This window comes from Labrus bergylta, chromosome 3, assembly GCF_963930695.1.
Source record: "Labrus bergylta chromosome 3, fLabBer1.1, whole genome shotgun sequence".
Classification (NCBI taxonomy): domain Eukaryota; kingdom Metazoa; phylum Chordata; class Actinopteri; order Labriformes; family Labridae; genus Labrus; species Labrus bergylta.
Genome location: NC_089197.1, coordinates 10,968,208 through 10,981,569, shown reverse-complemented (window position 1 = coordinate 10,981,569; position 13,362 = coordinate 10,968,208). Strand labels below are relative to the sequence as shown.

At 41.4% G+C, this 13,362-nt stretch overlaps 1 protein-coding gene across 2 annotated transcripts in view; it reads left to right on the top strand.

The window, feature by feature from the left end:
• The window catches only part of mapk8ip1b (mitogen-activated protein kinase 8 interacting protein 1b), a 53,235-nt gene that overhangs the window by 14,488 nt on the left and 25,385 nt on the right, over positions 1 to 13,362 (top strand). For both annotated transcript variants that reach the window (XM_020647637.3, XM_020647638.3), the window contains exon 2: positions 2,348 to 2,459. In XM_020647637.3, the coding sequence (XP_020503293.2) occupies positions 2,348 to 2,459 (112 nt within the window). The remainder of the gene's footprint in view (positions 1 to 2,347; positions 2,460 to 13,362) is intronic.

The window sequence follows — 13,362 nt, the reverse complement described above, 5'->3', positions numbered from 1 at the left end:
CAATTTCAAATCGGGGATCTATCGCGCCCTCTGCAGACTTTTCCTGGGATTACTCCAACACATGTTTACCTCATGATCTAAAACTTTGCCCACGCTTAGTTTGGGCATCCAGCATTTAAACTCTATGGTGAGTTTTAAAACGGGGATCAGCATGAGGTCAACTCTAACAATCAGGAATGGTAATGAATTTGTTGGGTTTTTTTTTTCAGCTGCAAATAACTTGACATGTCATCCATCAGTGACAATAAGGGTTAGGTGTTGTTGACGCAAGCTGTTGTTTATAGCTGGGGTCATGTTGACGGAGGAACATGTCACCTCAAGCAAAAGTGTGCCTCATTAATTTAATGTTATTGTAATCATCAGAGAGGTCTGCTGGAAAGAATGAAGCTGTTTTAGTTTCGGTGCTGTGGCAACACTATTCTTGTGAGTTGGCTCCTTCCATTGTTGGTTTTTGGTCGGCATTAGTTCAAAATGAGAAAATCTTAAACATTTCTGGTCTCACCCTTCCACAAAAAGTCTACAGAGTTGTATCATCACAATTTAAATCCATTAGCAGGATGAAATGCAGTCTGAATTTGCATAACAGGTGCTGCAGAACTTTGCTCTCACTTGCAATAGGAGGAAATCAACCCTGGATGACAAATTAAACGAACATTAAAATTCAGTGATGCTGCGGCGGTTTATTTTATTTTTCAGTGAAGGTGGATCATTGTATTCCACTGGGGGATCTCAGGTCTGCTTCTTCTCCCCCTATAGTTTCTATCAGGTGTACATTTATTCCCTTCTGAGCTCAATCACTCCCAAAAGATCGCTGGATTCCCATTTTTCTCGTCTTCTTTCTCTGACTTTCCTTTTCTCTCCTTTCATCCTTCAGCCCTCTCCTGCCTCCTTCAGGGCCTCATTATAGAAGTAAACAGCTGCTTGTATTCGGGCTATTTAACTCCCATACCCATCGTTCGACACGTGACAGCTATACAGTCACAGCTGCGCGTGCTTTGGCAAGATGAAGCAGCTGCATCATGGATGGAGCTTAAAAATTGACACTATAGCCGAAAGCAACAACAGAAGGATCCCGTCCCTCCAGATTCACAGGTTTCTCTTGTGCACATAATGACCACTGTCATCTTCTCGTTCAACCCTCTAATAACATTTCCCTGCCTCCTTGACTGTGTCTGTTATGCCCTGGAGGCTGCAGGGTAAATAGATAAAAAGAAGCGGACATAATTACAGATGGGGAAACTGAAGCATTGTTTACTGGAAGATAATTGAATCCTGCCACAGACAGCAGGACACTTACTCTCCCTGCCTGACACATGAGTGATGTTAAGGGTTGCTTGTAGAGCAAACAAGACTTTATGTTCTTTCTTGCAAAATATCAATTCTACTATATCATCAGACATGAAGCACCATGCTGTGTTGAAGTGCTGTCTTCTCTGACAATAATGTAGCAGCCAGTATGTCCTCATTCTAAGTTTAGATTCTGGCCCGCAATGTTCTGTGTTTTCTTGACCAGAGAACGTAGGCGGTTTTAAAGCATCCCCAACTCTTGGTTTGCCAGGCAAACGTGTTTCAGACCCTTTAATGATGATGATGATGACGATGGTTTCCATGTTATTGATGATGATGATGGTAATGCCGATGGTCTTGTTTGATCACGACGATTCTTTAAGATGGTTTCTATACTGATTAGAACTATCTAGAACTCAGCACCTGTGTGTCCAATCAGACTCAAAGCTGATCGTTTGCACTTACTGACATCGCTTCCTCTTCTAGATCCTTGCCTGTGTTGTACTTACTCTCTGATGTACCTCCATGGCCAGAAACGTGGTCAATCTAGGATGAATATTGGAGATGCTTTTGAAAAACGCAGAAAGGTTTTCAAGGCTGGCTAAACACTGAAGCTTTTGTTTCTGTGACATGGCAACCAGCAGGGTAGCAGAGAGACTCACTCTCAGGGTACCCCGATAGCCTAAACGTCATCATTTCTTATTGTAGTATTGATTGAGAGCCCCCTGGCTGCGGAATCTACATATTGTATCTTTAAGTGATTTTTCTTATTAGAAATGGAAATATAGGAATATGTTTTTAATTTGTTAAAATATACTGTTGTTGTGACATACACTTTTTGAGTTTGTGACCCACATCCACATGTCTGATGTGTCACTGGGTTTGGATTTTGGATTTGCCTGTGCTGTGCCACCCTGTTTGACAGATAATTCGTTTAATGGCAGATTTTGAGACGTACCTCGTTTTGGATTGAGGGCTGGAGGATTAACATTGATTATTTCTTTCTCCCTCATCTCTCTCTCTCTCCCTCGTCACCTTAATCCCCTCCCTCTCTAACCAGGTTGACCCATGACATCAGCCTGGATGAGTTTGAAGATGACGACCTGTCCGAGATTACGGAGATCACAGACGAGTGCGGGATGAGTCTCAACTGCAACGGCCCCGATCTAAAGGTAAGCCGTCCTCACTGAGAGTCTGCAGATCTTTAAAGGAGCTTTTCCTTCCCACAAGGAAGTCTTTAACCACTTTTTAAAATGACTCCCTGCTCGGTTTAGGAGGCATACAGAGTGTAGTTAGAGCTGATTGGTCGATTTCTCACAAGTTAGTGTAACATTTGCATAGCCGAGTGTCACATTGTGTCTGCAGCGTTAGCTTTGTGATTCCTCCTCTTACTTCTTATTCCTCTGATCTTTCCCCTGTGCTATTACACAGAGACGTAGGTCAGGTGCACATTAAAGTCCACCATGTAGCAGAAAAGTGTCTTTGTTCAAAGTGGCAACCTCGGTAATGAAAAATGAAGCCAGTGCGGAAATGTGAAATCCTGCAGGTTTGTTGAGTGTCCACTTGAGACTGGCTGTAGAAGCACCGGACATCATACTTGAAAAAGACAGTTTTTACTGCAGAAATGAACATGTCTCTTAAACAGTTGACTGAAAGTTAGGTTGAGACAGCATTGCGACTCCAACTGCAGTCACAGATGGGTGACGTCACTCAGGCTTCATCCATTAATATTTCCAGTCTATGCTTTGTTTACAATATACCTATTCACACATATTGTTTCTAGTCTTATCTATAGTCTTATTTGAGAGATTCAGGTTGCATCACAGGCTGATGTAATCACATTGGTTGCACTCAGAAAGACAGCTGGCAAACAAGGTTTATACAGATGTTGAGTTCAGCAGCAGGAAGTCAAAGTAAAGCTGCAGGACAACCCAGGCTGTGCCCTTCTTGACTTTTGTCCCCTGCTTGTTTTTGTAGACAAATATGTCTGTAATTGTTTATCATGTCTACACAGATGAAACTATTTATGGATATGGCTCTCTTAGGGGGTTTAAATTGCATTGTCCAATTTTTGTGTCATCAATACCTCTTATTTTAGTAAAATGCAAAAGCATGAGTATGGGTATCTTTACTTTGATCTTGTTGCACTTTAAGGTCATATATACGCCGACTTAAGTCATTCATCCTTTGTGTGTTTGGTTTTGTTTGACAGGGCCTTTGTCAGATTAAAACCTGTTGAATCATCAAAGAATAAACAATAAAAAGTGGTTGCACAAGAAACTGCCACAGCACTGTCTCGTCGTGCAGTTGTTCAAAGTCAAAGGAATTGTTATCAGCAGCACATAATTCAAACAGACATTAAGGTCTTAGAGCATGCTTTCAGTTATAAAAGAAGAAGAAAAGAGGATGTAAACAGGGGAGCTGCTGTAAATGCTCCAAAGTTCCTCTAAAAGTGCAACACATTTCAGAATAATAACAGATGTGTACATACAGAGGGCTCATTTAATGTCCACTTACCCGTGGCTATTTGTTTGGTGCAGCTTGAACACAACCATGACATGTACCATGAATCTGAATATCTCAATAAGCTCTCGCTGCCAAGTGTGTCCTTATTTATGAGGCAAGACTTCATCTGCGTCCCTCACACTTGTCTGATTATATTCATGTGAAAAATGTTCTGAGCCACAGTCTTTGCTCTGTGATCCTTTCACAAGATATACTTTTGCTATCTGTCCCTAAAGTGCATCTTAAAACGGGGAAAAGTGGTTTTAGGTACGCTACTCCTGCAGCTTAGAATCTGCTGCAGGAGCACTTGTGTCTGAGGGAGCTGGTCTCTCTATTTTTTTAAAACATTTTAAAAGTATGTTGAAGGTGTTGGAGGAAGATGCATCAGGTTGTAGATGCTTTGACTTATGACTTTCTGCTCTGTGACTCAGGATTGGCTGATCTGTTTTTCTAATTGTTTTTGTGCTGTATGTCTGTAACTTTGTGAAATTGAGCGGCTGCCTGTTTTAGCCAGGACTCTTCTGAGATATGAGGCGTGAGCTCTGTGAGAGGTGAGACTCTCCTCTCTGTCCCATTTTGTCCTGAACAGCTGCTGCACTCAGCTTCCTGCCAACAGAGGAGAGAGGCCAGAGGCAGCGCGGCCTGACAGACGGGGACAGAGACGTTTGTTTTGTAAAATAAAACTCGAATCTGATCATACACACGTTCCACCTGCGTTCTGCCAATACATTGAATAATTCAGTATGAGCTGTTTGCTGTTTGATTGAGCCTCCTTAAGCCACCGCCATGAGCCCTCTAGCATCCTGGTATTCCCAACTTGTATTGGTGTATAAACTAAAGGGTCATTAATGAAAACTGGAGCGAGTGAGAAGAGAGAGAGAGGGGGATGTGGAGTGGTAGAGTGGGAGGAAATAAGCAGAGGTGAATTTATTATGCTGTCAGATCTCTCCTGCTCTGTTCCCAGTGAAACCATCATCACCTCCTCCTCCATCCAGCTCCCCGACCGTAACCAAGGCAACAGGAGGGTCGAGGGGCTTCAGTGTAGAACAGATAAGAGATTTTTTTTTTTTTTTTCTCGTGTGACTTGTATTTGATTATTTCAGTGACCTGACGGAGGAGAAATTCCTCGGGATTATTTTTAGGTTAAAAAGCCAGATCTCGCTCCCTCTGCTGTTTCTCGTCTTCGTGTCCAGGGAGCTAATTATAGCTCGGATTACTGAGCGTGAGAACTCTCTGCTGGAGGTGTGTAAATGTGTGTGTGGACATTGATGACTCATACTCCTGCAGGGGGCTCGCAGTCATCAGAATCCAAAATGGCTCCCTGACAGCAAACATGAGAGAGTTGTGACGGCGACAACGACAACAACAACAAACCACACGTGTCACCGAGTGTTGTCCCTGTCAGGACATGAAACCAACTGTTTGGATTCTGTCTGTGTGGAGCACATGAGGAATATTTCAGCTGAGGGATTTATTTTTTACATCATCGTATTATAGAGAAAGAGCAGGCTCTGCTGGCTGCTCTCAAGAATGTGTTTTTCCCCTCCATCCCTCCCGTCTCATGTCATCCTGCCCGTTTGATGATTGTGGGTTGTCTCCCTCTGTTAGCTCTGTTAGCTCTGTTGCTCATCACACACAGACGGTATTTCCTCTGTTCTTCTTTTCCACGTGTGAAGGTGCACAAATATTCATTGAGCAGACGCACTTTTAAAAAAAGACAAAGGCAGAGGTTTGCTTTGAACAGGAACTTTACAAACAGCCCACACATCTTAGGCAGAGAGTGTGTTTGGAAGCTTTCCCAGTGAAATAACACCTACCTGTATGTTGATACCTGACCTGCACAGAAATGAAAATCTAACATTCAGACTTGTTAAATTGAGCACAATTTATTGAGAACCTCTGAATGCACACAGTATTTGCATTGCTCAATTGGGCTCACTTTGGCAGTGCCTGCACCACCAGCCACCAGGATGTTAACTTCACAAGTTAACATCCACATGCCTGTGCTGGTTATACATTTCCCCGATCAAGTGGTTAATCCAGTTTAGCCTGTCACAGCCTATAGACAACGTTACCTCCATTTTCAAGAGCAAAATACAGCCAGCTGCTCAGCGTAACACGATACCATCCATCCACTGGATGCTGGTTTACATCCAGGTAGTAGAGCATTTTGGCAGGATTAGGGTATAATTACACCTTGGTTGTTGTTGGTGTTTAATTGTTTATTGGGCTAATCACTTAAACAACCCTATCACAGTCGCATTAGGGCTCTCATCTTAGCTTTTATGCTATTTTAGCTAATAGTTTTGGTTTTCTAGCTGCTCAAAGAAGAGCAAAATGCAGAGAGAGTGTTCTTCACATAAATCCATCTGGTGGACACCAACACAACTCACTGGTGATGCTACTCTGCCTCTGATCGAGGGGAGCTTTCTCTTGAGCCATTACAAATGAATAAGCTAGTAGTTTCAGTCATTTTTTATTATGTACCGTCTTACTTTTTCTGGGTTTCCTTGGATATCTTGAAGCTAGAATATCTCTGAGATGATGTGGATACAGAAAGCTCAGATCAGGACCACAGACTGTCGGACAAACTCATGTCATATTTGAGTTGTCATCACAGACCTTAATGTCACAGCTGCATCTCTGCTTTCTATTTTTTTCTTATTTCAAGTGCACTGTCTTTGATGGAGTCCAATTTAAAAATGCATGAGGAGGGGGTGCAGCAGCAGAACGTTTTGGGCCGGCAGTGGGTGGGGTTGTGAACTGTGAGCACTTTATGCAGAGGCCTGACTGTATATGCTGTGACTGTATACACCCACAGAGTGGTGACCTCATCATCCCAGGGGGGCTTCAATGTGCATCTTATCTCATCAATAATGGACAGCCACATAGAGGGAGCATCACTCACCACAGACAGGCGTGGTGCCTGTCCCAGCAGGGGGTTATAGGGAGGGGTCAGAGGGGACGTCCCATATGATGCAGAAATTTGACAGAGCTGTAACAGGTCAATCTGTGTTCCAATCACATTTTAAAATCAAACAGTACAAATAATGTTGGCATTCCTTCATTCTTACTGTGCAATACATTTTAATGAATCCAACTTAATTTAACCCAAAAAAACGTGTTGTTATTGAGCAGTGGTTCTCAACTGGTCAAGCCTTACAATAGCAACCTATGTTCAAGTATTTTCAACCAATCAGATTCGTTTAATGAAAAATTAGGAAGGTTTTTTGCATCTCAGGGGTGCAGGAAGATTTGTTATAGTCCCTGTTGCTCCAAAAGGAATCCTTCCCAAAGATCCAAGAACTATTGAGCCAGGAGTTTGTAGATCTAACAATGATTGACAATTCTGTGACATCTCTTTCTTAACTCCTGGACTCTCTGAAGACATAAGGAACCTCACCTGAACCTTAAATAGAGGAAAAGAAAGAAATTCTGTTGACATCCAATTTTCTTTAAGGCAAAGGAAAAATGTAAATGTATTAATAAGTGTTGAATGTGTCTTACAGAGAGAATAAAGCCTGAAAACACTCAGCTGATCATTTCAACCTATGCAGACACATGTATCGCCTTTCAGGTATTTGGCTTTTCTATCTCTAAAACCACATCCAACATATTTTTAAAATGTTTTGTTAATTAACTGTAGATTGTTGAAAAAGGAAGCAAAAGCTGAGTCTCTTGCAAAGCTGAGGCTTTTTGATCCAGTGAAAGTCTATTCCTCTCATCTCTTCAGCTCCTTAGATCCTCAAATGTGATGGAAACACGCAAACAAATCCACCAAAGGGAGTGTGTGATCCAGAGTTCAGTATTTGGCTGATGAGGTTTATTTGTTGTGGGGAGAAGCTGACACAGAGGATGTCCAAATGTACTTCAATAAGTGTGCACAAAGACATTGTTACAAAGGGTCAATACGGATCAGCTCAGGCACACATTGAAACATAAAGATGTTTTGTTCCCCAGAGACATGAAATGGCAAAATGACCACTTACTGTGTGAGAGAGATGAGTGCCTGAGATGTTTGCGTTCAGGGTTAATGGATATGATCAGCCGTCATTTTGTGGTGTGGATGGTTGAAAAAGGTTATGTCGAGGTGAGGTCAGATAGAATGACTAGCGTCATTAAACGTCTGCACACAATGATGCCCTACACAGACAGACACACAAACACTGCGAGGAGAACATTTAAGGCTCGTTCAATCAGGCAGCTGTCCATTATCTCCTCATGTTGAAATATATAGTTTGACTGAATTTTGTCATACCCCTTAGCAAAACATGTTTATTTATTTTTTTGCTATTAGGATTTATTTTTATTCAAACATGTCGTTCTTCAATCTCTGAATGAATCAGTTGTCTTCATAAGGGGCTTATGTGTAGTTGTTTTCTTCTTGAAGTTGGATTTCATATTTAGATTCTTAGACTTGCTAATCTCCATAAAAAACGTAAGTTATTAAAAACAACATTTTAACAGTCACATGCAGTCGGAACTTAGACTAAAATTAAAAAAATAAAAAGTATTTTAGATTGTTTTGTGCCAACAGAGATAATCAGTTCATGCAAATATTTGAGAGTCTGTATTAGTGCTTAACTGCATCTGTAGAAATAGACCTCATTAACCCAGAGTTACTAAAGAGGGGGGGGGGTATATACACCTAGGAGAAACAGCAGTAAAACAGAGTGAGGCAAAAAGAAAGAGAGAGTGCTGAGACACATAGAAAGGAGGACAAAGTCTGAACGAGGGGGTGCAGGGGTCCAGCAAAACACTTACAAGAGAAGAAGAAGAAGAAGAAGGAGGCTATTGCCATGGCAACAGTGTCTCTCTTACCTACTGCATGTGTCAGAGCTGAAAATACATGCAACACAGTGTTGGCGTGCCCCCATGGTTACTGCTCGCGTCATCTGGTCTACACATGGAAACAGCAGAGAGGAAGCTGCCTCATCAACACAAACAGACACCAGAGAAGCCCTTTTTTTTATTTCTGGACCTGTTTACAGAATCATCCCCTATTGGATGTTTTGTCTACATACACTCAGCTGTTTGCTGATTGGTGTATTTTCATGGACCCCACAACCCTGTTGATCTAACCGATCAGTTAGAGAAGAAGCAGTGTCAGCAATTGTCTTAAATGTTATGTTTTTTGTTATGTTTCTTTTGTACTGATTTGATTGGCTTTTGAATTTTGGCATGGTTGCATTTTTTGTTTGTGATCGTTTGGGTCTGATTGTCCACATAGAGAGAAGGGTCACAACAGATGATTCAAAATTATTAGAGTTGTCTTGATAAGAACGATATCTTTAAGTGATGCTCCTCAACCAACTTATTTCCTAGACGGATAAATGGAAATTTAAACTCAGACTAAACTACAACTCTAAAGGTAGGGAAACACTCAGTAAACAGTCAAATTGAGCCCATTTTATTTAAAGTTGTCTGCAGCTTGTGGCTAATGGTAGCAGTGCTAGCACATCAAGCCTTTGGTCCTTCCTGCAGCTTAACAGCCACACACCTGTGCTGAATGTGGTTATGCATTGCTTCGGTCAATATGTCAGATTTACCTGACACTGCCTACATACTGTACAACGTTATCTTCATTTTCTCTATCAAAATATTGCCAAACCAAGCTGCTCTGAAGATGCTATCCGCTCACTGTGCTTGTTTACTTCCGGTCTAAAGAGCGGGAGGAGCAGGCCCATTAAAGGGAGCTACAGTCAGTCCATGGCTTGAGCATTACATTCGACCGGCAAGATATTAGCAAATTTGCTTAAACGACTAGTAATTCTGGTGCTGACTAGCGTGGATGATGATGTTTGACCAACATGCACATCCTCAGTCTTTTACGGGATGACCATCCATTGATGGCTACTGAATGGTTTGATGAAAAGCTGTGAATCATATCGTATCGCTTGCTTGATCTCGACCAATTCAGCACCTTTGGATTGATGTGTGAGATATTGTTCGTTACCACTATCCTCTGAATACCAAATAAAGGAGTCTTTATTGGAGTCTTATTACTAGAGTTCTGAAGAGTTGTAGATCTATGTCTATCATTGAAGCTTTTCTGGTAGCTTGTGGTGTCCCAACACCTCACTGAGATACTTTTTTAATGGTATTTTATTTATTACCCAGCTTTGTAGAGAAGAGTTTTCTGGCACAACTTCTCCAACTACAAAACGTTCTTCAAGAAAGAGGAAGGTTTGACGAGGTCAGAAAGCTCCAGCTACACTTGTAGTACTTTCTCACTTTGCCTTGTGGCCTTCATCAGGGTCATCATTACTCACTTTAGTATCCAGCACTGTAGAAGTTAGATAAACCAATATGTTCCTCACCAGCTAGTTTCTACATTTTTTGTGGACTTCATTTCAAATGGGCATTCAGAGGGTTTATCAAAGCCTCTTAAGTGCTTCATTATTATGCTAGTTTGGGGTTTCTCCAGAGATTAGTTTAAGAACAGAGTAAAATCATAACTTTAAGTTATACAGCACATACATTTTGCTGTATACCTTTAGATAATTTCAAAGCTTTAAAATATGTATAATTGAGATCCTGGATTCTCTGTCAATTGAATCATATGTCCAATTTATTCAAATAAAATTGCAGCCCTTGGTGTTTTATATTGTCTCACTGTGCTTGTCTTTTTCTGTATTCATTTAATTTTATTGGTTATGATTTTCAATAGTCCGATAAAACTCACCAGCTGGTTTTGAGCCTTTAGCCTTTTCCCCTTTTACTGAGTCATGTGTTGGTGTATCTGACCTGTTGGCTAGGTGATTGCCCTGCTTGCGTCGCTCTGATTGGACAACAGTCGAACATCGCAGCAACTACCGGGCAGCTGCAGCTCTTCAGCCTCCTCATCGTCACTGAGCCCCTTGTCTCCTAGCAACAGGGGCCAGGGCTCTCTTAAAGGGGACACTCGTTATTTGAGGCCATAAAATGAGGGAAAGAGTAGGAGCCGCTGCATTAGCAATTATTGATCTTCAGCAGGTGAAAAGGTGAAGGAAAGCAGAGAGGGGAGATTAATGTAAAGGTCGGGAGAGTGTCTGTGGTTTGATTACCGACACAGAGTCCAATGGGTTTGATGTGAGGCATCTGAATCTACAGGAGGAGGAGGGGTCTAGAGCATCTTCTGACAGCTCATCAGATTGGAGAGTGAAATACAGGTAGTAAATGTATACGATTGATGGACAGGAACAGCAAATGGATGGATGATTGAAAAGATGGCCAGTTGGGTGGACAGAAAAAAAAAAATAATGGGCAGAAATATACATGATTTATAGAAAGATGGATGTATAACTGGACTGATGGATTGATAAAAAAAGGTTTTGTTTGTTTGACATGGAATTCTTTTTAAAGCCCAATTATCATCAATGACATCTTTAAATACATTTTCCCCACAATATTTGGGCATGGCAAACAGTGTTTGATTCAGTTTGGGCAGCTAAAACTGACAGAATTATTGTCACTGCAGAAGGAGTCAATGTCAAGGTTTTGATGTGAAGCACATAACTCATTGATAGTGAACGTTGGCATTTTGTGTAAATCATTTCTCGTCCAACAGAGACATTCAGTGAATGGGCTGGAGCGTTTATAGCATTTTTTTTAGTCACTTTAACATGGCAGGTCACACCTACCCATTCACACACTGCGGCAGAGGATGCTATGTTATGTTTTCGTCTATATAAACTCATCTCATTCACATGAATACGCTGCCATTTCATCATTTAAATTGAATGAACTTCTAACCTGTAATGGTGCATTTCCATGAAAACCAATAGACAGTAACGAAAGGGTAATGTGATATTTTTGGAAGTTTACTTGACAGCACCCAGATGTTTGAAACAGCAAATCCTGGCTATATTATAAAAGGGATCAGATTTTTTTTTCTCTCCCAGAATTGAGCTAAAAACTGGACTTTCAAGGATGTTGGACTATGAAGGCAGCAACACAAAAATGTCCTATTGTAGTCCCAATTCAAAGGGATTCTGGCTTTTAAGCAAATTATACCAGCAACCCCCTCTCAGATGCACACAAGCCTCTTTCTTTTCAAGTGAGAGACCTCTGGATATCTGTGATCTTTGTTACACTGCATACAAATGTGCTTGAAGGCAACAATTATGTGGTGGAATTGGATTAACCTCCTTTCTATTCACCAACGGGGAGGTGCTTCACTGTCTGCAGTTGCCCAGATGCATGTTAATACCCAATCTCTACTCCATTTAAAAAGGAAACCACCTAGAATAATCTTCATAATACAACCATTCATAATCGTACAGTCCAATATTTAAGTATTGCATGTTTGAACAAACTCAAATGCTCTGTAATGACCTATAAGCCAAGTTTAAGGCTTCTTCCATTGACGTGAGTTCAGTTTAGATCAAAGCACTGCTATCAAGATCTCCTCTCCTGATGTGGTTCAAATGTAGTAAATGTTTTAAGGCAGCTGGGTATTGAATGATTTCTGATTTACCGCTCTAAAAAAGGATTTTCTTTGCCCTTTCATTCTGTAAGTTTTAAGGGTTTTATAAATTTGGATTATAAGATTATGATATCGACACATAATATTGTCCAATTAATTTAGTGAACCCCTCCCATCTGTCCTTAGTTACCGTAATTAAGCAGATTTGATCAAATAAACCCCCAGCATCGGGGCAGAGACCTAAAAACAGCAGCATACTGTCTCTGCATGTGTTAATGTTGTGATTACATGCTGAGCGCAGACGGTCCTATAGACTGTAATAGGCTTAACAGCGACTCCTGCGTCCATGTCAAAGCATCAGCTGACAGGAAGGGGTGCCCACGCGTGATTGCGTGGGTGTGTGTGTGTGTGTGTGTGAGAGAGTGTGTGTGTGTGTGTTTGTGTGTGTCGCTGAAGGCATAGTGATGCTAAGTGAAGCAGACAGAACTGTCCCAGTGCCCTCTGACTTCCTCTGTCTCTCAGATGATGTGTTTGTTTGCCACTTGCTTTGAAACTCAGAAGCAATCTGAAAGACGGTCAAAGGGAATCTGATCACACAGTAAAACAACTTCTACAATTTCTATGTCGTGTCAGCCGGTTGAAGTTTTGTATTCAGGGTTTTGGAATGGGACTCTCTTTGCTGGAATGAAGAAAACACAAGAAGTGCTGCTATGCCACAGCTCTGACTTGTTGTGAATCCACGTGCAGGAATCAAACAAAAAGCAATCCTGTAATCTTTCTCGATCAACATGACATTTTCGTCTGCTGATCATATCTACAAACCTGCTACTGCAGTTTCCACGTCAAATGCATGTGATGTCGTTGGGCTAGATGTATCAATCATTGATTGAAAACAACATACACACGAAATCAGAATGAAAACCTTAGTGATAGTTCACCAGCTGTTGTCATCACAAGACTGAGTATGTGAGACTGTGCTCAGCAGAGCAGAGGGAGAATACATTCTCACACTGTTGCAGATAAATGTTGCCATGTGGAGAGGCTGAAGTGGGAATATTCTCTTTAAGCAGCTCAGCGTCGGCAGTGATAGTGTTACAGGCTGGAGACAGAGCAGCTTGTAATTGGCCGGCTCAGTCTCCTCATCCCATCTACACTCTCTCTCT